This window comes from Impatiens glandulifera, chromosome 4, assembly GCF_907164915.1.
Source record: "Impatiens glandulifera chromosome 4, dImpGla2.1, whole genome shotgun sequence".
Classification (NCBI taxonomy): domain Eukaryota; kingdom Viridiplantae; phylum Streptophyta; class Magnoliopsida; order Ericales; family Balsaminaceae; genus Impatiens; species Impatiens glandulifera.
In genome coordinates, this window is record NC_061865.1 from 3,045,298 (window position 1) to 3,071,906 (window position 26,609).

At 28.8% G+C, this 26,609-nt stretch overlaps 5 protein-coding genes and 1 pseudogene across 6 annotated transcripts; 5 read left to right on the forward strand and 1 right to left on the reverse strand.

Moving 5' to 3' along the window:
* Window positions 1–3,488: 3,488 nt before the first annotated feature.
* LOC124936531 (gibberellin 2-beta-dioxygenase 8-like) lies at window positions 3,489–3,956 on the forward strand. The gene has a single exon (XM_047477036.1). It carries the CDS (start codon window positions 3,489–3,491, stop codon window positions 3,954–3,956), a length of 468 nt encoding a protein of 155 aa, XP_047332992.1.
* Window positions 3,957–4,895: 939 nt separating this feature from the next.
* On the forward strand, window positions 4,896–5,799 carry LOC124933840 (gibberellin 2-beta-dioxygenase 8-like). Its single transcript, XM_047474280.1, has 4 exons — window positions 4,896–4,975; window positions 5,170–5,259; window positions 5,311–5,488; window positions 5,569–5,799. Exons 1-4 carry the CDS (start codon window positions 4,896–4,898, stop codon window positions 5,797–5,799), a joined length of 579 nt encoding a protein of 192 aa, XP_047330236.1.
* A 1,415-nt stretch (window positions 5,800–7,214) lies between these two features.
* On the forward strand, window positions 7,215–9,518 carry LOC124935798 (pyruvate, phosphate dikinase regulatory protein, chloroplastic-like). 2 transcript variants are annotated; one of them, XR_007099076.1, is made up of 4 exons: window positions 7,215–7,693; window positions 7,865–8,498; window positions 8,574–8,736; window positions 9,384–9,518. XR_007099076.1 is itself a non-coding variant. In XM_047476225.1 (3 exons), exons 1-3 carry the CDS (start codon window positions 7,250–7,252, stop codon window positions 8,675–8,677), a joined length of 1,182 nt encoding a protein of 393 aa, XP_047332181.1. In that variant the 5' UTR covers window positions 7,215–7,249; the 3' UTR covers window positions 8,678–8,785. The 2 variants fall into 2 exon arrangements, 1 of the variants encoding a protein (XP_047332181.1); XM_047476225.1 differs by lacking the exon at window positions 9,384–9,518 and having other exon boundaries at window positions 8,574–8,785.
* LOC124935799 (NDR1/HIN1-like protein 26) lies at window positions 8,934–10,027 on the forward strand. Its single transcript, XM_047476226.1, has 2 exons — window positions 8,934–9,537; window positions 9,611–10,027. The coding sequence occupies exons 1-2, from the start codon at window positions 9,118–9,120 to the stop codon at window positions 9,941–9,943; spliced, it is 753 nt and encodes a 250-aa protein (XP_047332182.1). The 5' UTR covers window positions 8,934–9,117; the 3' UTR covers window positions 9,944–10,027.
* A 5,284-nt stretch (window positions 10,028–15,311) lies between these two features.
* On the forward strand, window positions 15,312–17,962 carry LOC124936030 (annotated as a pseudogene).
* A 1,827-nt stretch (window positions 17,963–19,789) lies between these two features.
* LOC124933841 (cysteine-rich repeat secretory protein 1-like) lies at window positions 19,790–20,287 on the reverse strand. The gene has a single exon (XM_047474282.1). The coding sequence runs from the start codon at window positions 20,285–20,287 to the stop codon at window positions 19,790–19,792; it is 498 nt and encodes a 165-aa protein (XP_047330238.1).
* Window positions 20,288–26,609: the final 6,322 nt, after the last annotated feature.

Consider the following 26,609-nt stretch of genomic DNA (forward strand, 5'->3'; position numbering starts at 1 on the left):
AATACAAACCATATAATTTATCATTTTGTGTTAAATATAAAATATAGATAAATAATAAAAAAAATTAATTAATTTTAAAATATTTTTTAGTATAAAATATATTAGTTACCCATCAAATATAAATTGTAAACCAATAATAAAAAATAATAATTTATTTTTATTTAAATATATCTCAAATTAAGATTTAGTTAATATAGTTAAGTTATTTTTTTATTCTTAAAATTAATTAACTATTGAATTTATTTTTATTTAAATATATCTCAAATTAAGTTTTAAATAGATGGTTATATATATATATATATATATATATATATATATATATATATATATATAAAAGAAAGAATACTTATTAGGTTAATATAATTAAGTTAATTTTTTATTCTTAAAATTGAATAATTATTGAATTTTTAATATTTTATTTATTAGTTAAAGATAGAAATGAAAAAGGAATAAAATTTTATAGAATTTTAAAAATATATAGAATTTATATAATTATAAAAAATGATATAAAATGATATATAAATTCTATTAATGAACCTTTATTATTCTAATATAATTAAATTAAATTTTTATTTTTAAAATTTATTAAATTGTTAATATTGATTAATCATTTCATTTATTACTTATAGAAAGAAATAAAAGAACGATTATAAAAAAATTTATCTGTTTTCTTGTTCAAACCACTCATACTAGTACTTATTTATTTTCACGCTAAGATCCAAATAAACCACATATATTATTATTATATATATATATTAGTTAGTTAAAAATTTAACTTATATCGTAGGTTAAGAATATTACGTTTCATCAAATTTGGTGTTAAATTTAAAATATAAAGTTTTATTAACTTAATTAGTTAAAGGTTGTACTTATTTTTTATGTTCTAACTTTTAAACATAGATATAGTATTTTAATTTATAATTTTAATCATTTTAAATTTATGGGCTGTTCAACCCTGACTAAAGTATAAATTTACTCTCATATATATATATATTCAAATTAACCATAGTTTAAATAATATTATATATATATATATAATATAATATAATTATTGATTAGAGAATATATATATATATATATATATATATATATATATCTTAAATAATATTATATATATATATATAATATATAATATAATTATTGATTAGAGAATATATATATATAAAATATTTAGAGAAAAAAGTATAAAAAAATTATAAATTAATTAGTATAGAAAATTTACTTCTTATATTAAGTGGTTTATATGAAAAGCGTTTAAAGTTTTTCAAAATTAATATACAACTATATAATCAATAAATTATTATATATATATTTTTAAATTATTAATAAGTTGTATAGATATTTTACCTTATTTTAAGTTCCATTATATGAAAAGAGCGTAAATTAATTGATAAAAAAATCTATTATTATTATATATATATATTTATATATATTATATTATGAGAGAAAAAATATAAAAATAAATTATAAATTAACTAGGAGAGGAGAGGAGTGGTTTTATGGAAAGTTTGTAGAGTTTTTTAAATTAATATATAGAATTATATAATTAATAAATAATTATATATTTTTAAAATTATTATTATATACCTTATGTTTAAAATGAATTTTAAATAAATATAAAACTAATTATTATAATATATATATATATGTGATTTAATATAATAGGATGAAAAGAGAAAATATAATTATTGATGAAAGTTAATATATATTTATATTATAATAGAGAAAATATTAAAAAAATTATATACATATAATATAATTAATATATATTTATATTATGAGAGAGAAAATATTAAAAGAATTATATATATATATATAATATAATTATTGATTATATATCTATATTAAGAGAGAAAAAAATATTTATAAAATTATAAATTAATTAGTACAGAAGATTTACCTCTTATATTAAGTGGTTTTATATGAAAAACGCGCGTATAAAGTTTTTAGAATTAATATACAACTATATAATCAATAAATAATTATATATATTTTTTAAAATTAAAATAAAATAAAATACTTATTGATGAGAGTTAAAATATATAAAAATTTATAAATTATATAGATATTTTACCTTATTTTAAGTTCCTTTATATGAAAGCTAGTAAATTAATTGATAAATTTATTATTATTATTATTATTATTATTATATTATGATAAAAAAATATAAAAATAAATTATAAATTAATTAGGAGAGAAGTGGTTTTATGAAAGCTTGTAGAGTTTTTTAAATTAATATATACATGTATATAATTAATAAATTATTATATATTTTTAAAATTATTGTTATATACCTTATGTTTAAAATGAATTTTATATAAATATAAAAATAATAATTAAAATATATATATATATATATATATATATATATATATATATATATATATATATATATATATATATATATATATGTGTGTGTGTGATTTAAGATAATAAGATGAAAAGAGAAAATATAATTATTAATGAGAGTTAATATATATTTATATTATGAGTAGAATTATATGAGAGATAATTTACAATTTATCTTACTTGTCTTAATACGGAAACTATAGATTAATTAGTAAAAAAATTATTATTATTATTATATATATTTTATATAAATTTAATTAATAATAGTTTTAAATTATTATTTATTTATTATATATATAATCTTTTATCTATATACCTTATCAAGAAAAATCAAGAATTTAATTTTGTCAAACGTATATCTATATATCTTTATATTTATATCTGTATCTATATATATATATATATATATTTATAGATATATATTAAATATTTGACTAAAATACTTTATTTTATTTTTATTTACTTTTAATGTAGATTCTATATATCATTTATCTCCTCTCCTCTCCTCTCCTCTCCTCTCCTCTCCTCTCCTCTGCTCTCCCCTCCTCAATTCCCAAAAATTTGGTTGCTAAAAGAATGTACAATAGAGATGTATCAAACTCGAACTTGGTACGTTTTGTTTAACTTCATATTATTTTTTATACAAATTTCATAAATGGATCAACAACCATATAAGTATGAGATATGAATCTAATTAATTGTTGGAGAATTGATATAAGCAAGTTGTGTAAGAAGATTTTTCAAAAAAATCTCAAACATTTATCCATTTGTTTTGGTGAAGTGGCTTGGGAAACATATTGTTCCTTGATAATATCTCCATTGATCACTTGTATGATGTCCTAGCTAGTTATATCTTTTAAGTTTTTTTTTTTTAAATTGATTTGGTTGACTATGAATATGCGCAGACTTGTTTATTCTTAATCATTACTCATCAATATTATAATTATTATAAGAACGTTATATAGAACAAGACACATGAAAAATTCAGTTCAAATGTTTAGAGTTATCATTATCATTGAAGAGGAAAGATATAACAAGAAATTAGATCCCAAATGCAAAATTAGTTCTCCATAGCACTAAGTAAGTTGTCTTTTGTTTATAGTTTCTAAATTTCTCTCAACTTTCAGAGCCCGACAGTCATGGGATCGTTAACATCAGAACCACCTTTAGAAGAGAAATACGAGGATCTCTTTCGTAAGTATTCGAATAGTGATACTGTTGAACACGGAGAAGGAACCTTTAATACCGAGGGAGTGGAGGAAATGGAATTGCCACTTATAGACCTCGGGCGTTTGAGCTTGGGAGGAAAGGAGGAACAAGAATGCAAAAGAGAAATTGCTTTGGCTTCACAAGAATGGGGATTCTTTCAAGTAGTGAACCATGGAATTTCTCGAGAAGTTTTGGAGAGAATGAAGAGCGAAGAAGTGAAGCTTTTTCGAAGGCCGTTTATGGAGAAAGTAAATGATGCATGCATGGATTTTCCGGTGGGAAGTTACCGGTGGGGATCGCCGAATGCCACCTCTCTGAGTCAGCTTTCTTGGTCGGAAGCTTTTCATGTGCCTATGTCTAACATATCTTGCTTAACCGGTCGGGACAATCCCAGGTAAACACTAAGTTACTTTTTTTTCTTTCCTTTTTACCTATTAATTATATTGGTATTTTCGTATATTTCTTATCAAACCGCATGCTCTGTTAAGAAAATTAATTAATGAATTCACTAAAAATAAAAATCATGGAAATCATTTTTATGCTAAGATTTTATTTTTGGTACGTCCAATCTTATAATAAATGTAATTTTGCGGGCAAAGAAAAAAATGATACGATGATTAATATCGACATAAATGGAAATGCAATTAAATGATAAATAATGATTAATCGTCATCACTTTCAATCAATCTTTTCTCACTTTTTTTTTCATTTGAGAAGAAGAAATATCTTCTCATTCTCATGAACCTAAAGAGCCTGTTTTTTTTTTTTTAAAATCATTTATCTGGGTTGGTATTATTTGAATAACTTGGATAGAGAGAAAAATAATGAGAGGTGTGATTAATTTTATTTTATTTTTTTAATAAATTAACTTAAAATGTATTAAAATATATAAATAAAATAAAAAATAATAATTTAAGATATAAGATGTTTTTATTATTTTAGTTAATGAATTGAGTGATAGAATGAATGAGAAAATTAATGAAATAATGTTTAGTTAGCTAGAGACATAAAGTTGACACTCATTATTAAATAATCCTTCTTTCCTAGGACTTGTTTGGTCGTAGGATTATTTTAAGAATTTTAGTAAAAAATGAGTTATTTTGAGATTTATTTAAGTTTTTTTTAATCATTTATATCTCAATATTTAAGTATCAATTCATTTATTTATTAAAATATTAAAATTATCTTTTATTTAATTATTTAAAATTAATTTATTCAAAAGAGAAAAAAAATAATTTATGGGTAATTTGGTCAAGAAACCCCAAAAACTAGTTTTTTTTTTTAATTTTCATCAAACCTAAAAATAATCCTTTCATTAAACAAGATCTATATTGGTTATGCCACGTGGCCTACCAAAGCTGGAATCATTCACTAATTTGATGCCACGTGGTCATGCCCTAATTTGTACTTGGAGTACGTAAAATTACAGGTTTTGCATGCATGATGCATGGCCACTTTCTTCTTCATAAGTAGCAATTTTTATTTATTTATTTAAGAATAAATATATTTAAATATCTAACAACATTGTCAATTTATAAGTCTAATACTTCAATTGATTTGTTATTTATTTAAATGAAATTTGTACTAATATTAAGAGTATTCACTTCTCAGCTTGACAACAGAGGAATTTGCAACAAAGATATCGGACTTGGCACAAAAACTAGGAGAAATTCTTGCTGAGAAGTTAGGTCAAGATCCCTTGTACTTTAAAAAACATTGTTTGCCTAGCACATGTATCCTTCGATTAAACAGATACCCACCATGTGCGATTTCCAAGATTATCGGACTGATGCCACACACCGACAGCGATTTCCTCACAATACTTCACCAAGACAACATTGGAGGCCTACAATTGGTTAAAGACGGGAGATGGATTGCAGTCAAGCCCAATGAGGATGCTCTTATTATCAATATCGGAGACTTACTTCAAGTAAACATAAGCCTAAACTTATTGTCAAAATATTAAGCCCATTGTCGTTTCAATAAATCTAAACGAATCCAATTTTGTAGGCGTGGAGCAACGACGTTTACAAGAGTGTGAAACATAGGGTTTTGGCGAACCGACACAAGGAGAGGTTCTCGATGGCGTACTTTTTCACCCCATCAAAGGATTCAATAATACAAAGTTGTGGTGAGCCTCAAGTCTATAGAAGTTTTAGCTTTGGAGAGTACCTACAACAAATTAAGGATGATGTGAAAAAGCAGGGAAACAAAATTGGGCTTCCTAGGTTTATTCTATGAAAATGTCCCTGCCCAAACCAGACCATATAAATGCTTCTCTATATTTTGCAGTCTTTTAAAAATATTATTGTGATTTGAAATGCTTCGGTTTGCTTTTTTCCGGATTTGGATTTGGATTTATGCTATTTTTTTTTTATTTAAACAAAAATTATACTTTTTATAATATTCATTGAGTTGTTAATTTAGATGAAATGATATTTTAAAATATTTTTTTTAATTATATATATATATATATATATTTTTAATAAATTTAATAATATTTATTTGTTCAACTTCAATTTCATTTTCATTTTACCTTTTAACATTTCCAAATAAAGCATGGAATAATGTCTTTTTTTTTTTTTATAATGCAATAATGTCTTAAGTTTGCTCAGTAGGTAGTGAGTAAAAAAAAAAGTTTTGCACATATATATATATTCCTAAGTTTATCAATATTTTAGAGTAATTTGTTTTATTTATAAATATTGGTTTTGTTACAATAAAATAATATAAAATTTTCACTATTTTTTAAATAATAATCTTATTTAAATTAGCTGTAGGATAACTTAGATGTTAAAAATTGATTAAATTGCTATTTAGGTTTAAATTTGAATATTTTTTATAAGATGGATTCAAATTTTGAATTGTATAACATTAACTCAAATTATCAAAATTTTAGTAATTTAAAGTTGAAAAAACTTAACCGCATGAACCTAGTATTTATTTTTCTAAATTAATTTACCACATTTACTCACATTACATGGATATTTTCAAAAATAAATTACAACAATTGTAAGAATAAAATAACAATTATCTATTTTATTTTTTTTAATTATTTTCACACATTACATATTTTTTAAAACTGTCAAATCGTATTAGACAATTTTAAACGTGTATATCTAAAAAAAAATACTCAATTTAAAATAAAAATATGTCCAAATTTGTATAAAAAGTTATGTCCATTTAATTTTTTTTGAAAAAAAAATAAAAAAAATCTATCTCTTCTTAAATATTTTCAAATATTTTTTTAGATTACACATTTTTTAATTACCCAAACCAATTTTAAAAAATTAGAAGGTGTAACTCCAAAAAAATAATACTCAAATTTTAAAAAATATTTTTATCAATTTGGAAAAAGCTCAAATGGTTAAAAATTTAATAATTCGAATTCTATTTAATACAATTTAAAGTTCCTTATTTATTAAAAACGATTCAAATATAAAAAAAAATAGCTAGATGTTAAAAAAGTTATTTAAAAAATAATTGATTCAATATTAGTTTATAAGAGAGCAAGGTCATTCATATTGAGGGTAAAATTAGTTTTTACATTAAAATTAATTAATTAAATAAAATGATTAAAAAAATCAATTTCACACTAAAAATGAATTTGGATAATTGAATAAATGGCTAAGAATAAAAGAAGATTATTCATAAAAGTCTTGACCAATAATCCCAATGAATTAAAAGAATCATGATTTCATCTTCTAACTGGTCCATTACCGGTTTCTCTCCGGTACGGCGGCCGGCGGCGACTTCCGAACGGATCAACAACTCGCCTCGCAAATCTACTCAATCTAATGAACAACCCAACTCCGACGCGGAGGCTGAATCACATCTCCGGTCATCTAAGGCTAGCCCTCGTCTCAACCACTGGTCCAGAGCTCGGGCCTTACGATCCGGCCGGAAGTTAGCCCGCTCGAACATCCGGATCTCTGCCGTCGCGGATCTCACCACACTGGTGCAACCCTCAGAGCGAAGCGCGCCCGAAGATGAAGACGCGTCAGGGAAATCGATATACATGGTCTCCGACGGAACGGGATGGACGGCGGAGCATTCGGTTCAAGCGGCTTTAGGACAGTTCGATCATTGCTTGATTAATAGGCGGTGCTCAGTCAGTACTCACCTTTTCTCTGGGGTAAGAAATTAAGAATCACAATTTTGTTGCGTCAATACTGTTCGACGAAATGCCTAGCTTAAAAATGTACTAGTTTGACTTGGGAAAGTATTCAATTTCTTTTTACTTGACTAATCTGATGTCTTTAGCTCTCCACCACTTTTGTTTTCTGCAATGATCATTACTTGGTAGATTGATGATTTAGAACAAGTTATGGAGATCATAAAGCAAGCTGCCAAAGAAGGAGCAATTCTAGTCTACACTCTAGCTGATCCAGACATGGCTGAATCTGTCAAACAAGTATGTGAATTATGGGGTGTGCCTTCAACTGACGTATTAGGTCCAATAACAGAGGCGATTTCGTCTCATCTTGGTGTAACACCTTCCGGCCTTCCGCGTGGTGCTAGGAAAGTTTACCTCGACGAAGATTACTTTCGTCGAATCGAGGCAATCGAGTTCACCATAAAGCAAGACGATGGAGCCTTACCGGAGAATCTTCACAAAGCAGACATTATACTTGCTGGAGTTTCGCGAACTGGGAAAACACCATTATCAACGTATCTTGCACATAAAGGATACAAAGTGGCGAATGTGCCAATTGTAATGGGATTGGCACTTCCAAGGACCATTTTCGAGGTAGATTATCGTAAGGTTTTCGGTACAACCATAAATCCTGTTGTCCTACAGACTATTAGAAGAGCCAGAGCCAAAACCTTGGGATTTAGTGATGAAGTGAGGACTAACTACTCTGAGATGGACCATGTCCGACTAGAGCTGGAGTATGCCTCCAGAATTTTCGCCCAAAACCCTCTCTGGCCTGTCACTGGTGAGTTTCCAGATACAAAAACAAAAATAAATTTATGAATCTCAGTCTGACTTAATTTATCATTGTCATCAATAGATGTAACTGGAAGGGCCATTGAAGAAACTGCGGCAGTTATTCTGAGACTTTACCATGATCGTAAGAACAAGTGTACCATGCCAAGAATTTCAAAGCGCTATTAGAGATTTCTTCCCCAAATACGCGTTTAAGATGTATCTTGGATGTGTATCTTTGTTGTGAGGTACATAACTGTTTTAATTTGATGGAGAAATATACTGTGTATATGTTTAGTATCTTTGTCCATCCTTGGTTAAGTCACTGGATATTAGGTCTGGATTTGATGATTAAGGAAAATAGGAATAGGAATAGAATCAATCCAAACCTGCATAGTTTATCTTCAAAAAGAAAGGAATGACTTTTTGTTTACTCCAAGAGTAGTTACATTTTATGAGCCTCATTTGAAAATGCTTATTTTTTTCCGATACTAAGTAGTGTGCATCTTGCTTGTGATGCGCAAAAAGGATCTTTCTTTAGTGATCTAAGTACTATAATATGAGCTTTTTTATTCTTTTCTTCCCCAAATAGTAAAGGGTTTCTGGGCAACCACAAAGATGTCACCTTTATGAACTCCTCTCCTTTAATTAAGCCAGTTTCTGTTCATCATCTCCACAATCTATCTCTCTGTTATATCCTTTCGGGTGGAAACATGCTACCAGTACAGAAAAACAATGTGGGTGATCGCCGACAAGTTCATAGGACCCACTCCGCTAAATATTACATAGATCGGGTTCATGACACCCTTACAACAAGGGTTTCCAAATTGATATGTGCAGTAATCATCGGTCTTCTTATCATAATCAGCATCTTAACATTCATTCTCTGGCTCAGCCTTCGCCCCCACCGACCCAAGTTCCACGTTCGCGAGTTTTCCATTCCAGCCTTGGCTCAAGCAAACGGGTTCGATGGCGCTCAAGTAATCTTCAACATTACTGCCCGTAACCCTAATCTGAACGTCGGGTATTACTACGACGACGCCATGCAGGTATATATATATATATAAATTTGCTTTTAGTTTAACGTGGATAAGTGAAAAGAATCGCACTTTGTATATGCAGGTAGTGTTGTATTATCAAGATGAGGATATTGGATCAACAACTTTGTTGCATCCTTTCCTTCAAGAGCCTAAGAACGAGACGATTCTCTATGGGGTTCTGAGCGGGCCAACTTTGTTGATGAACAACCAGAGATGGATGCAGTTTCAGGCTGATCGAGCCAAAGGAGCGGTTATTTTCAGGCTTAGTGTGTCGTCGACAATTCGTTTCAAGGTGTCTTCTTGGAATAGTCACAGCCATAAGATACACGTTAATTGCGAGGTTGGTGTTGGTCCTGATGGATTGCTTTTGCCTAGATATATTAACATCAAGAAATGCCCTGTTTATTTCAGTTGATTTACTGTTTGTATCTCATTTCTATCTTTCATTTTGTTTTGTTTTTTAATTATTTGATTATTATGGTTAATTTTAATGTATTAAGTAGCACTTGTGATTCATTATCAATCATTTTATTTTTTCAATATAAATATCTTTACATAATTGTATTACTTATGGGTATAAGATATATCGAAATGTATAATCAAATCGTTGAAGAAAATTTTAAATGATCGATTTTGATTTATTAGTTTGGTTCAGTTTATCACTTTAATTCATTTGTCAAGAATTATTGCTAAATAATATATTATTAAACATTAAATTTGTTTTGAAAAACTTATATCAACTAATAAGTATCAGCTATAAATTTAACTAAATTATGTATTTTTTAAATTTTAATTAGGATAGGTATGGTGTGTCAATTTGACCGCCAGATCGTCACTAAACCGAACCAACCTTTGAGTTCCGCTTGACAATTTTATAAATAGTCGATTATTCGGTTCAGACTGAACCGAATTTCATGGTTTGATTGGTTTATTTGTAATATAACCTAACTGAGTTAGATAAATCAAAATTTACAAGTTAAATTTATTATTAAGAATAATGTAAGTTATTAAGAGAACAATTATAGAACGGATAAAGTAAACATTGATTTAATGAAATACAAAATAATTAATTAGATATGAAGTATAATATATTTTAATTGATATCAATTAAATAATCACTATCATTACATTAACATAAACACAAACTTTGCATTTGCATTGATATTATGCCACCGATAAAAGGACAAAAACAAAACTCATGTATATGTTGTTGACTTTTATTATTTAATTTATTTATTAAATAAGATTTAATTTTGATATATCAATTTTTACTTTTCTACCCCTCAAATAGTTTAATGGTAAGTAACTTTCATTAAAATGTTTACTTTACTAATATTCCAGTTTGATTTTCAATGAAACACAATATTTAAGTAAGTAAAAGATCAGTTGACTTGTTTATCTAGTCTCTATCACATATTAATTGAGTTATATTTATAAAATATATAAGAAAATTAAACATTTCTTTGGCATTTGTTAGTCACATTTTTTTTAAACATTGAATGATGAAAATTTTAATTGAAAATATTGTATCAATTGATCATACTTTTGTTTGATTGTTTTCATATAGATTTTTAATCAAATAAGACATCCAACAATTATATCTCAAACTTACAGGTCATAAGAATTAATTTTTTTTTATTAAAGTTAATCTAAATTATATATAATAGAGTAAATATATTAACTAAAAAAATGAGATTCAAAGAAACAAAAATGACTAAAAGTACAAATATTTAATTGGCAAATATAATTTTTGAAAGGGAAATATATAGAGTTTTATTTTCAGTCCTTTCTACATATCATGATGTGCAATATATTATATTAAAAAGGAATGAAAATTTAAAATAGTCACTTAACTTGTTCATTATTTCTCTAGACCTGATAAGAATTATTTGAAATAATTGATGATAAAATAACATGTACTTCATCAATTACATGATTAAAAATTTAATTGACTCAAATAACCATTAAATTCTAAATAACTATTTACGTTCAAATATCCCATATATATTATATATTCAATTCAAAATTGTGCACGTCATATACAAATGATAATTTCCAAAATTAGGGGCTTTGTTGATTTTTCCTCTTAAGTTCGAAGGCTATTTGACAATTTAAAGAACAAACGTGATGAATTATATATATTATTTTTTTAATTAAAAGAAATTTGCAAAAATCTACAATTATGTTACGCCACCTTAACTAATCTAATTAGTTAGAAAAGAAATTAAAATTCATTCAAAATGTTAAAAGTCTAATTATTTGACTAGTATATTAGGGATGGCAATGGAGGTAGGAAATGAATTTATTATCTCCTTCTCGTTTTTACTTCGAGAATTTTTTTATTAATATATCCGACTCATTCAGTTTCGGAGAATTCTCGCGAGACACAATTTATATCATATTCTCAAAAATAAATAATTTTTTTATATAATCAAATTATATAAACGAATTTTTTTAATATAATATATATTTTAATATATTAAAAATTTATATTATTATAAAAAAATAAACTTAAAACTCTTATAAAATATAATTAATAAATAAATATATTGTGATTTTATATAATTAATTGTGTTTTTAATATTCAAGACATAATCGAGGTGAAATCGGGACGGTTTAGGACGAGAGACACAAATACCATCCCTAGTCAATTATTGGTTAAACCGGGGATAAATCTCCAAAAAATGAGACAATTTGATTGGGTTACCAGAACAATTTCAATCTCATCCTTACTTAAAAGACATCTCAATTTATTAATTTTTATTTTCTAAATAGATGATAATTAAACTCCTCATGTGAAATTATTACTACTTTGTCTAACATATTTTGAGGTTTTAACAATTAGATGACAATTCTTAACCATAAATGGTCAATATTAATTAATGTTCCTAGCTTCATTATTGTCAATTTATTCTAGGTTAATTTTCCTCCTTCAAAGGACACCTTATTAATGTAAAAAATTTAAAAGTGAAATTTTGATAAGTGTAACTTGAAATTTTATTTTCAATTGTATAGGTGGAGAGATTTGACTTAAGCTATGCTTTAGGTTTGCAGAGTTGACACCTAATTTTCCTAAAAAATTAGAAAGAAAATTTTGCTTATTAAACATCATTTTTTTAGAATATGTTTTATGGGTCAAGCTTGTTTACACGGGAAACAAATTTCGCGTTTTGTCCTCCGTGTCTGTTGTGTGTCTGTTGTCTGTGAGATTAACTGCTTCTATTTCAAATTTTTGAAAAAAAAATTAAAATTATTGTTTTACATTTTTTAGTTTTGAAAATTTATCCAAATCCGAAATTATTAAAAAATATTGAAATTTATAATTTAAAATATACATGTAGATAGGATTGGATCAAAACTTTAACCTGAAAAATAAACCAACAAAAGTTAGTTTTCAAACAAATCACATGTTTTGATTTTTGAAATTTTTTAAATGCAATTAATATGTACAATAAGTGAAAAGAAATAAAAGGAACCAAAATGATCCTAAATAAAATCTTTTGTTATGTTTTTGTTTTAAAAATTATTTTAAAGTATTTATATATATTTATTGAGATTTTTAAAATTTCAAGTAAAGCCTTAAAATAATAAAAACATTTAAAATATAGGTTGCATGCAAACAAGTCCTAAGGGCCAATGGCCCGAGCTGTTTTGATCGCTGGTCACGGACTCTGGGCTTAGGCGTGGGCTGACTTGCAGTCAACAGGCCAAAGACCATGTCAACACGGGAGAAGGGCCTCCAGTTGGGAAGGAGGTTACGCGTGTGGACACTGATTGGTCGTTGGCTAATGTCTTGGTTGCGGACAAGGTTAGCAAGCTGGCTCGATGCTCAGGCGAACCACGGGAATCAACTCGAACGCAAAGTGAATGTGAGTTTTGGCCGAGGAAGGGATTGTCTTAAACCTTTAGACACCCATTTTTTTAAAGCTTGAACCAAAAAACCCTATATTGGCATGAAAACGTATTCGGTAAATTCTTACCCCAATTCAATTTCTAAGCTTGTAAAAAGTTTTCCTATACCTATTAGAACCAAACTCATGCAAGCAGCATAGACTAGCCCTAAACTAAATACAAAATACAAATCCTAGAGCTTAATCAAACGTTTTTTTTATATATTTTTTATTTTTCCTTTTGTTTCTTTTATACAATACAAATACAAATAAAATTAGTAATAAATATATATTTCATTTAGTCTGTTCTTTTAATTATATATTTTTTATATTTTAATTTTATTTAAAATTAGTTTAAAATTTAATTATTTTAGAAATAAGTTCATAAAATATTATTTTCAAATTAATTATTTATTTTAAATCACCTACAATGAGTCCTTATAGAAATTTAGAAAGTAGTTTAGTAGCTCAGAATTATATGAAAATAAAAAATTTTAGACTTAAAAAATGAGTTTATATTGTAAGCAAATAATCTTGCACGGTATTTTTAAAAAATATCTTATTTACTTCTAATTTATTTAGTCACATGATAAAGTGTTAAAACGAGGTGAGGCAGAAAAAGATTAATCTTTCTTTATTTAAGTGTACAAAATATTGATAATTTTTAGGTTGGTCATTATTACTTTTTAATTACGGAAAATGCCCCTTGTGACCTCATATGAGAGAAAATATGAAATTTTAAATTCATATCGAAATTTTCGCTATTTGGATGGAGTGTCAGTGAAATTTTAACAGATTATAGATTCATGAAAAAAATAGTGTATTATGGTGAGTCGTTACTGAATGTGACATAAAAAAACGGAGTCGGTGTCTCACTTGCTTTTACAATCATAGATTGGATTGAGTGATTGCAATTTGAAGCCTATTATATAACATGACTGGAAAACGACTTAACGTAATTTCATTAAAAATCCCAAAATCGGGAAAAAAAACCATGAGTTTAAGAGATCATTCTAGACAGGCCTAGAATGATTTTGAAGTCGTAACATCCTGAATAAAATCTAAAAACGTAAATGAATTATCTGTTTACAATGTTTTCAATTCTAGTGAGTTTAAAAAACGGTAAATTCCAGTTCCTGAAAAACGGGAAAAAAAAACCACGAGTTTAAGAGATCATTCTAGACAGGCCTAGAATGATTTTGAAGTCGTAACATTCTGAATAAAAGCTAAAAACGTAAATGAATTATCTGTTTACAATGCTTTCAATTCTAGCGAGTTATGTTGGAGTCTATCGTTAATTGTTTTGAGTCTCTATCCCGTTTATCTTTTGATAAACCATGACTTAGAAAAATCGTAGGATATTTAATGCACGTTGTTGTCAGATTCATTTAATTTATAATTCTATTATTATGAAAATTGAGAAGGTTTTAATAGGTAAATCAATTGAGACGGTCGGGAAATTCGATTATCTTCTTGATGACTTTCATTCCATTGATGAACATTAATTAAAATTTGTTATGTTTTGTTTATTTATATAATTTTTAAATTATTTTTTTTCAATTGATGAACATTTTTGTATTAAGCTGATTTTTATTGTTTTTCTCTCAATTGTTTTATAATTATTTATCATGAATCTAACACTCTTTATATCATTTTGCACTAATATAAATTTATAATAAGGGTTTTATTTGAAGAGTTATAGTCTCATTTAAACTTAATTAACTATTGTTCTTACCTTAGTGAGAATTGACCATTTGACCATTTTTTTATTTATAAAACATATGACTAATATAATTGAGCTATTAATACATTATATATAACTATACAAATTGTATTTGAAAACAAACAAATTTTTAATAATATAAATAAAATATAGTACGAGAAAGAGAGAGTGTGTAAAAATGGTGAAGTTTGGATGTACAGTCTTCTTCTTCTTCCTTCTGTTAGTATCTTGTTTGTTGAGCTCTGTATCTAAAGCTTCTCCAACCTACGCCTACCATGTCTGCCCTAACACAACTACTTACAACCCAAACAGCACCTTCAAAGCTAACCTAAACGCCATATTCTCCCTCCTTTCCTCAAACGCAACACTAAATCGCGGCTTCTACAACGCCACCGCCGGCAAATCAACTTCCGACACCGTCTACGGCCTCTTCCTTTGCCGCGGCGACCTTTCCTCGTCCGTTTGTCAGGATTGTGTTTCCACCGCCACCAAACAGGTGGTGCAATCCTATTGCCCTGAAGAAAAACGGGTCGTAATTTGGTACGAAGAATGTATGCTTCGTTATTCGGATCTACCCATCTTCTCTTTCGCCGATCTTACATATCGCCCCACTCTTTTCAATACCCAGAACGTAACGGATCCAAGACGACTCTCATTAGCTCTGTCGGAGGTGTTGGGAGACGTCGAAACGCGGGCGGCGAGCGGCGGCGATTCTCTGAACGGAAAGAAGTTCGCGTTAGGGAAATTGAATTACTCAGCCTTGCAGACAATATACGTCATGGCTCAGTGTACGCCGGACCTTACAGTCTCCGGCTGCACCAAATGTCTCCAGGACGCAATTTCCAGCCTCCCAATCTGCTGCTCCGGCAGCCGCGGCGTTAGGGTTCTGTTACCCAGTTGTAATTTAAGGTACGAGATGTACCTATTTTATAATTCCACCGCTTTCCCACCACCGCCACCGCCGCCGCCTCAAATCGTTTCGGGTAAGAACAATTCCTGAATTTAACTGAAGTAGTAAAAAAACCCTGAATTCTGAAAATGGTGGTTGCTCTGTTCATCAATAGAAAAGAAAGGAAATCCAACTGGGATTCTTATCGCCATTATTATCCCGATCGGAGTTGTGGGTTTGCTGCTATTCATATCTGTAGTTTATTACAAGAGGAAGAGAGTGAAGAAATCACCCCTGGTCGAGGAAGAAGATACCATCGGTAAGAAAACATCTGTAAATTTCAATTCCCATTCATTTCTATCTGTAATTGGGTTGATTCGAATCTTGTTCTTCATGTAGATACTGAAATTATTAAAATAGAATCCTTACAGTTCGAATTGAGCACTATTCAGACAGCTACCAATAACTTCTCGAACGAAACTAAGCTAGGAGAAGGCGGTTTCGGCTGTGTCTACAAGGTGATCTTCAATCTGATGAACTAATCCTTAATGATGAATTGATGTTTTCTTTACTATGATAGGGTAAACTTCCTAATGGTGAAGGTGTGGCTGTGAAGAGATTATCTGCAAGCTCACAACAAGGTGCAGAGGAGTTCAAGAACGAGGTAGTTTTAATGGCGAAGCTTCAACATAGGAATTTGGTGAGGTTGCTTGGATTTTGTTTGCAAGGGCCCGAGAAGATACTCGTGTATGAATTTGTTCCGAATGGGAGTCTCGACTACTTCCTATTTGGTATGTCTTTCTTAAGAGACTATTTATTTGAATTCGCGATATAGTGGAATTGAGTTTGTTGATCTAATGTAACACTAGATGTTGAGCAACGACAAGAGTTGGATTGGTCGAGTAGGTATAAGATTGTAGTAGGAATAGCTAGAGGCCTTCTTTACCTTCATGAAGATTCACGACTTAGGATCATACACCGTGATCTCAAAGCTAGTAATATCTTGTTGGACTCCAAGATGAATGCTAAGATCTCGGATTTTGGCTTGGCGAGGATATTTGATGCGGATCAAACAGGAGAGAAGACGCGTAGAGTTGTTGGAACTTAGTAAGTTTGCTGGAAAATTTTGATTATTCGAAAAATTCACTTTTTATTTGAAAAACCTTGTATTATTTCAAAGAAACTCCAAATAATCTATTGACTAGTGTTGTTTCCTGCTATTTATGATTAGCGGTTATATGTCTCCTGAGTATGCATTGTATGGGTACTTCTCGGTGAAGTCAGACGTGTTTAGTTTTGGCGTATTGATTCTCGAGATAATAAGTGGGAAGAAGAATAGCGGTTTTAGCATGACGGGTTACAACGATCTCCTCAACTACGTAAGCGATTCAAAACGCATGCATCTAATTTGTTATTTTTCTGTATTTTTTTAATGGGATCTCTTATATGTAGGCATGGAAGCTTTGGAAAGACGGAACACCGTTGGATTTCGTGGATTCGAGTATAGATGATAATAAGTATTCGGCCGACGAAATCATTCGTTGCATGCACATAGGATTGTCGTGTGTTCAGGAAGTGGCGGTTGAGAGGCCTTCGATGGCAAAGGTGGTTATAATGCTGAGCAGTCAGTCGGTCACAATGTCGATGCCTCAGCAACCTGCGACGTTTACTCGTGGAAAGATGTCGACTTTTGAGCCATTGACGAGTAGCTCTGTGCCCTCTTTGGGTAACGAGGTATCGATTACCGAACTAGATCCAAGATAGTTTGTGAACAATTTCAATTCAAATTTAGTACCATAGTGTCAACTCATACTGGTTTGTAATATATTTAATTTTCTCCTTAATTTTGTTCAAGTGTCCACCTCTTATGTAATTGGCAGATTGTTTTAGTAACAATAACCTTTTAGCGACGGTAATTGACTTCTTTACCAAGATTGAGCTTGACAAATGAAAGTGAATCCTCAACCAATCTCAATTATTACATAAGAAACGGTAATTGATTTCTTTACCAAGATTGAGCTTGACAAATGAAAGCGAATTCTCAACCAATCTCAATTATTACATAAGAAATTATACAAAACAAACCATTTTAAGTTAAGAAAAGGAGTAACAATATGATAATCGAATACGAAACTCCCAACATCGAGTCCACAAATTCTAAGAAAGAGGCCGTCAAAGGGAAGATCATAATCATGATATGGAAAATTAACTTAAAAGAATGTAGAAACTCGACTCAACTCACGTGGCTTAGTAGGTCATCGCTGGTTTGGGTGGGTAGAACTTTCTATTTATTTGGTCACTTACGATATCAATTAGTAAAACACCGAAACTGAATACATAGTACTTTGTTGAGAAATATCCATGTGTTACATACTCACGAGACATGTAACAATGTTCATGATACAATCAAAATTATCATGCATAAAGAAAAGAAAAAAGAATTGACAAATTTGAATAAGAAAGTACTCAATATGTCCCGACAATTCTATTGGTATTTGCTTGTGTTTGTTCAATGCTAAATAGTCTTGCCATGCCAAAATCAGATATTTTTGGACTCATATATGAGTCTAGTAGGACATTAATAGCTTTCATATATATCGCGTGTATAATTTTAAGCTCGTGAATATAAAGGAGGCCTCGCGCTATTCCTCCCACAATCTTGGAGCGCCTGGACCAATCAAGTCTTTATCTTTGCTCCACTAGCATGAGAAATAAATAAACTTAAAAATTCAATTCAAGGTGTGTCTCCCTTACCGAAGAGAAAAATTAACACCATTCATTATTGTCGCCATGAACACACATTTCTAAATTGTATCGAACTAAGTTTTATGAAAATCAAACCACATTAGGGGCACATAGCTTCTTCATCTATAACTTCTTTAAAATTTTGTGGTTGTCATTGTTGTGCGGGAATTGTCGCATACAGGGGAAGAAGGTAAATAGATTTTTATTGTCTCTTCATATTTAGTTACTTTCTTCTTCAATGTGTTTGGATTTTTTGTTGGGCTCCCAACTTTGAAAAAAAAAATCTAATTTGTGTCAAACCACATTTTAACTAGATGAAAATCCATTTAGAGATGAAGGGGGTAATAGTGTTTTAGTGCCCTAAGTTTGTTTATAGAGAAAAAAACAAGCCGCTGATTTTTGGTGTATGCTTCACATTGATGAAGAAAAATAAAGAGTAATGATGTCCATTAAGATGTAAATTTTGTCGGTAAATTGATATTTTTGTGGGTCAACGGGTTCGTTTTTGTATTATGTTCTTCATATTTTTGTGTTTGTTATATTAGATTCTAAATTATTATTAATTTAGCGCATTTATTTAATAAATATTTAAATAATTACTCTAAATGAAATTTATAAAATTAAAATATAAATCTTATTAAAAAATAAACTAATTATTTAAATTATCTTAATACTTAACAAATAACAGAAAAATTAACACCATTCATTATTCTTTTTTAAGTACATAATAAAGTTATAACTAGATGTAACCAGCAAAGAATTCTAACAATTATAGCCGGTACAAATCTTTTTGTTGAATTCTTCACACCACCTCTTGTAGGAAATTCTAATATAAAGTATATAATTAAACTCCAGTGTTATATATCAAGATATATAGTAATATATAATAACATGTTTAATTTAAAACAAACCTGTCAATTGAATATCTTCGGAATCAAACGACAGAACACAGCTTGGGTAAAATGTTCCGATAACCCCTTCTTTGAGACTGACATTGGCTGTTCGAAGGCAAGTTTAACAGTCAGCCGCGGAAATGTCTGGCGTGCATTGTCCGTGAACGGTAACCTTAGTCGTCGTAAAATTAACCTCTCCCACAGCGGATTTCTTCAACGGTCCGCTGTTCGCAGCTCGATTCACCACATCTTCACGCACCTCCATAAACCGAGTTGAATTCGTTACTTCAATCCAACCATCAACATGTGGATTTACCGATTGATCCAGCTTTGTGAATGTGGATTCGTTAGAGTATCTCAACATACAGTCGTTGAACCAGGTTGCAGCCTTCTTCGATTTGCGACAAATAGTGAGTGTCGCAAGGAACAAGCATTTACTACAGGTTGACGAACTCACGTCACCGCGGCAGAGGAAGAGACCGTAGACAGCTTCACCGGTGCCGGAACTCGAATTGGAGAAACCGGTGACGAAATTGCCGTTCATTAACATAGAGTTGAAAAGTATTTCGATGTTAGATATGTATTCGCTGCTAATTGTTTCATTCTGTGAGCAATACATTATGGACGCGTTTGGATATAGAGCAGGTCGGGCGACATTAGTATGGAGCTCGACCATAAGGAGGAGGAGAGAAAGAAGCAAGGTTTTAAAATACGCGGTTCGAACGGTGGTCTAACCGGTCCGACCGCGATACGGTTGAATGAGCGGTCCGGTTTTTACCTTAAATACAGTTACCTTTCGAACCGGTCAAAATCCGGTTCGACCGTTCGGTTCGACCGAAAATCTGAGCCGGAAATTTCCGGTTCGTAAGGTCATTATTCTAGTTTCAATATGTTGGATAGTTCTCTAATTCGACGACCTGACATAGTTCTTCCTCTAATTCGGCGACCTGATAGTTCTTCCTCTAAATCAGATCTTCGGCGGCGAGGGTAGAGAGAGAAAGCGTTCGGTGGATGAAACGTGAAAATGAACCTGTCAATGACGGTTATTTCAATGTCCCATTTATGACATATCAACCACCTCCCATCATTATTCCTAAGTTGTTTTGTTTTGATTACATGAAATTATGTATTTATAGAGATATTAATTTAATTTCTAAAATATTTAGTTTAATTAGTATATATTTGATTATTTTTAGATATATAAATGATTATATATACAATTTACGTATTAATATATTTAAATTTATTTATTTTTTAAAGATAATTAAAATTCGGTCCAATCAGTGGTTTAACCGGTTGGACCGGTCGGACCGAAGTTTGCTAAAAAAATTCGGGTCGTGACCGGAACGGTTTTCAAAACCTTGGAAAGAAGTAAATGAGAAGTCATTTTAATTAGTTAATCCAGATACTTGCATCAATCTGAAATTATATACTAAATGGTAATGTGATGTCCTCTGTCACGCAACCGATCCTTTCACAAATAAATTACCCAAATAACACAGAATCTTAAAAAAGAAAACTCATAACTTTACCGACTTTTCGAAACGAATATGAAAGTGGTGTAGTAATAACATTATGAATGAAAACATTATGAATGAAAGGTATCGAACTACTACTAAGTTATTTTGTTTTAAAAAAATTTAAATTGAGAATGATAAAATTACGCTATATTGAATTCGGTTAAAATTCTAATTCTAATTTTTAATATTAAAAAATTGACTAAACTTAAAATTAGAATTAGACCGTCCAAATCCAATTTCATTGTTAATTTCAGGGTTACCTTAAGAGAATTTGAGTCTTAAATACTATTTTTATTTAATTGTTTGACTGTATTCATGTATATTTTTAACCAAATAAGAAATTTAATTACATCATCTATAATTTTTAAAGTGTCTGGATTGTTGAGTCGGGTCGTGAGTTAATCCTTCCACCTATAAGTTTGAAAAATTAAATAAAAAATGTGATATACACAAGTTTTAAACTTGTAACCTCAATATATAAATTTAACAATTTAACCAACTAGGCTAATACCACTTTATATTTTAAAATATAACTTAAAAATGATGAACGTATAATATTTCTAATAATATAACTTCAACCTTTTAAATAATTAAACTAATAATATTTTAAATTCGTTTATATAATTTATTATATATATATATAACATTCTATATATATTTATATAATTGTTAGTCATATAAATTATATATTTATACATAAACTTATAAAATAAATCAATATTAAGTGGTGAAATGATTAAGTGTTCATTCTACATAATAAAGAGCGAGAGTTCGAATCTCATCCGATGTAAATTTGTAATAATTATGAAGAAGTATTAATGAATATGTTAGTTGGTTGACGGAAGTTAGTTGGTGGGTGAGTGAGAATAATATTGTTGTTTGTCGGAAAAACAAGTTTGTTAGTTGACTGAAGTATGTTATTTGAAGTATGTTATTTGATTGGCGGAAATGAGTCGATAAATAGATAAGAATAAAATTATTATTTTGTTTTAGATCGTACAAATACAAAAGAAAGAAAGTGACTAAAAGTACAAATATTTAATTGGCAAATATAATTTTTTAAAGGGAAATATATAGACTTTTATTTTCAGTCCTTTCTACATCATGATGTACAATATATTATATTAAAAAGGAATGAAAATTTAAAATAGTCACCTAACTTGTTCAATATTTCTCTAGACAAATTTTGTATTTTGAAAATATATTATTATAAATTTAATTTAAGTTATTAAAAGAACAATTATTGAATGACTAAAGTAAACATAAGATTAATTAGATAATCACTATCATTACATTAACATATGCCACCAATAAAAGGACAAAAACAAAGCTCATGTATATGTTATTGACTTTTATTATTTAATTTATTTATTAAATAAGTTCTTGACATAAATTTTTACTTTTCTATACTTCAAATAGATTAATGGTAAGTAACTTTAATTAAAATGTTTACTAATATTTCAGTTTGATTTTCAAATGAAACACAATATTTAAGTCTAAGTAGAGAATTTGAGTCTCAATTGAGCATACTTTATTTGGTTGTTTGATTATATATATATATATATATATGAAACTTAGGCTTTGTTCGGATTGGAGTTTTTAAAAAAAACCCTGTAATGATTGGTGATGGTTTTAAGGATGTTATGATTATTTTTGGTAAAAAGACTTAAAAGGTATTGATATATATGAATAAAATAAAAAATAATAATTTAAAATAGAGGGTATTTTAGTATTTTAGTTAATGAAATGAGTGATGTGATTGTTGAAAAGTGATTGATTGAAAAATTAATTTGGGATGAGTTTTTTAAAAAACTCAAAGAGAACAAGGCCTTACAGGTCATAATAAGAGTTAATTTTTATTTTTAAATAGGGTAAATATATTAACTAAAAAAATAAGATTCAAACCAACAAAAATGACTAAAAGTACAAATATTTAATTGGCAAATATAATTTTTGAAAGGAAAATAAATAGACTACTACTCCTTCAAGTCCTTTCCACATCATGATGTACTAATTTATATATTATCGTAAAAGGGAATACAAATTTAAAATAGTCACCCTAACTTGTTCATTCTTTCTCTAGACAAATTTAGTATTTTAAAAACTTATTAGAAATAATTAAATAATTGATTATAAAGTAATATGTACTTCATCAAATAAATTATATATATATATATATATTAAATTATTAAAAAATTAATTGACTTAAATAATTATTATTTTTAGTTAAGGAGAATTAAAAGATATTCTCTTGACTCAAATACTTGTTAAATTCTAAATAACTCGTTACATTCAAATATCCTATTATCAAAATTGGGCACGTCATGTACATATTTTCCAAAATTAGGGGCTTTGTTGATTTCCCACCTAAGGTACGGAGGCTATTTGAAAATTTAAAGAACCAACGTGATGAATTATATATATATTTTTTTTTAAATAAAAGAAACTAGCAAAAATCTACAATTATGTTACACCTTAACTAATCTAATTAGTTATAAAAGAAATTGTAATTCGTTCAAAATGTTAAAAGTCTAATATTTTTACTAGAATGAAAGGCATTTCAATTTATTAATTTTTATTTTTCAAATAGAGGATAAACTCCTCATGTGAACTAATTAATTACTATTTTGGCTCAACATATTTTGAATTTTTAACATTCAGATGACCATTCTTAACCATATATATATTCATAACCATATAATTTTTTTTAATTAGTATCTATGTAAGGATATACTTAAATTATATAAATAATTTTACAAAATTATTTAAAAGGGTATTTGCGATTGTGTTGATATAACACTGGGTAAAATTCTGAAAAATATCAGAAAAGTGTTAGAATTTAAAGATAAATTTCAAACAAGGCATTGGCCATACTATTTCTTTGAGAAATATCCCAATAATATTTAAATTTTATTTTCTGATTTTTCGAGATTTTTTGAAATTGAATATTGGTTCCAAAATTAAAAAAATAATTTTAGATTTTGAAAATTGGAACCAAACAGGCCTTAGGACCGGGGTCCTAGGGCTTGGGTTCAGTTATGATCGATATGGGCTCGGACGGGCTTAGTCCAGATTGTGGTGGTCTAGATTAGGGCTCAAAATACATGGTCAAGTGACCGGACTCCTAGGTTCAGGAGGCTCGGTCCTGAACTTAGTTTGTTCGGTCCTTGGTCTAGGAGGATCGGTCCCATGTCTAGTTTTCTCAGTCGTGGGACCTGGGAGTCTCGGTCCTAGGCTAAAAACCTATGTCAGACTCCTCGATCCTTGCTCAAGAACATCGGTCTCTAGTCTCAGTCCTAACTCAAGAATATCATTCCTTGGTCTCGGTTCTAGGTCAATTTTCTCGGTCATCGGTCTTAGTTAGGACCAAGGATTCTCGGTTAGGATTGAGGATTCTTAGTCCTATTTCTCGATCCTAGTCCTGTAGGACCGATTGTTCTTCATTTGGTATGAAGAATTGCAAATTTGTATCTTTTTATTCAGACTATGAAATCGTGATCTGTTATATGAATGTAGGGATCATAACATCTCTCCCTATTCACGATCAATCGGTCTCTACAAAGAATTTCTCAAATTCGTTTTTAGGGCAAAATTTGGATCTTTTGAATTAGGCATCTCATAGTCTAATTCTTGTTCCAGCTTTGAAAAAATGATTATAGTCGAACACAACCAAAACAAGAACATCAATCAAGCTCTCTAACCATTTTTAAAACTGAAATTCAAATCTTTTTTTTTTTATTTCAGTTGGATCAAACATGATCGGTATGTTGATATTATAATTTGGAAATCATCCTAACATGTTTAGCAACTATTTGAATCAAAATTTAAGCCTAAAAAGCTGAAGAACATACAATTCAAATTTTCTAGATTTTCAAATCAAATTTGAGTTTTTTCGATTTATGTTGAATTGGTCAAATCTTTTTCGGTAGAAAGCTTATAAATCATCTATGGAATGATTTCAAATAAAAAACTACATAATTAAACCCTAAATATGATCAACCCGATCAAACTTGAAAAAATTCAATTTCAAATCACAAATCGAATTACAGTGAATCTGAAAACTTACCAACGATTGGAGAACACTTCAGTGAAAAATAATTTCAATTATAATTTTTGAAAATGGTTTTCAAATTCAATACTTTGTAGTTATGAGCAAATCAAGATATATTAGAGAATTTCAATTATAGTGAAATGCATAAATTATATAAACAAGTTTAATTATATAAAATTTAATTGTTATAATTAGTATACATAAACTTTATCTTGTTTGTTAATGATTGAAATTAATAAAAACATCTTCAATTATAATATATACTTTAAATATTAACAGTATTTAAAAATAAGTATTAAAACATTGTATTAAACCCAGCTTCTTAAAAAAGTCATAAATAGAAAATCATGCGTTGCTAAATATTAATGTAAGCGTCGAAACATATTAGCGGCGCTATTATGCGCTGCAAGATTCCTCTGTTCTAGTGAGAGAAAGATTCCTCTGTTTTATGCCGTGGACAGAGATGAGAAGGGAAAAGTCATCTTCTAAATCCAAATGTTCGTTATGATTCAGCAATTTCTGAATTTAATCTGATAAAAAGCATAGGTTTGCATGCTTCATTTTCTTCAACGTGAATTAGTGACATTTCAATACATTGACGGATTGAATCTTCCAAACAATTTTAGGTAGTTGAAGTTTGAATAGAGATAACTGATACGAGAATAATATATATTTGGGTTACCATCTCGATTGTTTTCTAGTGAAATATTTAGTTTGAAAAGAAATCGTCGAACCTTAAATGATTGTAGTCGTGTGATTCGTATCATTTCATAATGTTATTATTTTGATGAATTTTTTTTTATATTTATTTTAGAAAAACAGAGTAATATTGAAAGAGTTATTCGTTTTTTTCAATAACTTCCTAACTTGATAATCTATTGTGTAAGTTTGTATTTTTTTCCCTTATTTTCTTATTGTCATTTTGCTTAAACTAATTTTAATACATACATTGACCATTTTAAATTTAATCCAGTAAGATAGCTCACTTATACATTGGCCATTTTAAATTTAATCCAGTAAGATAGCTCAAGTGACCAGAGTAATTTTTAAGAAATCAAATTTCACGAATTTAATACTCACTTATAACGTCTTAAATAAAATTATGTATCTAAGGGTCATGCTATTATCCTACATTATTTTTTTTTTTATGATATAGATCAATTTGACAATATATATATATATATATATATATATATATATATATATATATATATATTTTTTTTTTTCAAGAGAGGCATTTGACACGAGTTAGAGTGACGATCATTCTTTTGAGAGTGAATGTCCCGCATAAGTGGAAGTGATTGGAACAGTTTCCTATTCTATCGAGCAGCTGAGCCAGTGAGAGCAGTCGAATCAGTCTAGACCTTCTT

Coding starts and splice junctions, on each gene's coding strand:
- LOC124935799 (XM_047476226.1), top strand. CDS start 9,118: ATGAACTCCTCTCCTTTAATTAAGCCAGTTTCTGTTCATCATCTCCAC. Junction 9,538..9,610: donor ACTACGACGACGCCATGCAG/GTATATATATAT, acceptor TTGTATATGCAG/GTAGTGTTGTATTATCAAGA.
- LOC124933841 (XM_047474282.1), bottom strand. CDS start 20,287: ATGTATTGCTCACAGAATGAAACAATTAGCAGCGAATACATATCTAAC.
- LOC124935798 (XM_047476225.1), top strand. CDS start 7,250: ATGATTTCATCTTCTAACTGGTCCATTACCGGTTTCTCTCCGGTACGG. Junction 7,694..7,864: donor GTACTCACCTTTTCTCTGGG/GTAAGAAATTAA, acceptor ATTACTTGGTAG/ATTGATGATTTAGAACAAGT. Junction 8,499..8,573: donor CCCTCTCTGGCCTGTCACTG/GTGAGTTTCCAG, acceptor TGTCATCAATAG/ATGTAACTGGAAGGGCCATT.
- LOC124936531 (XM_047477036.1), top strand. CDS start 3,489: ATGGGATCGTTAACATCAGAACCACCTTTAGAAGAGAAATACGAGGAT.
- LOC124933840 (XM_047474280.1), top strand. CDS start 4,896: ATGCCACGTGGCCTACCAAAGCTGGAATCATTCACTAATTTGATGCCA. Junction 4,976..5,169: donor CTAATTTGTACTTGGAGTAC/GTAAAATTACAG, acceptor TTCACTTCTCAG/CTTGACAACAGAGGAATTTG. Junction 5,260..5,310: donor AAGTTAGGTCAAGATCCCTT/GTACTTTAAAAA, acceptor TCGATTAAACAG/ATACCCACCATGTGCGATTT.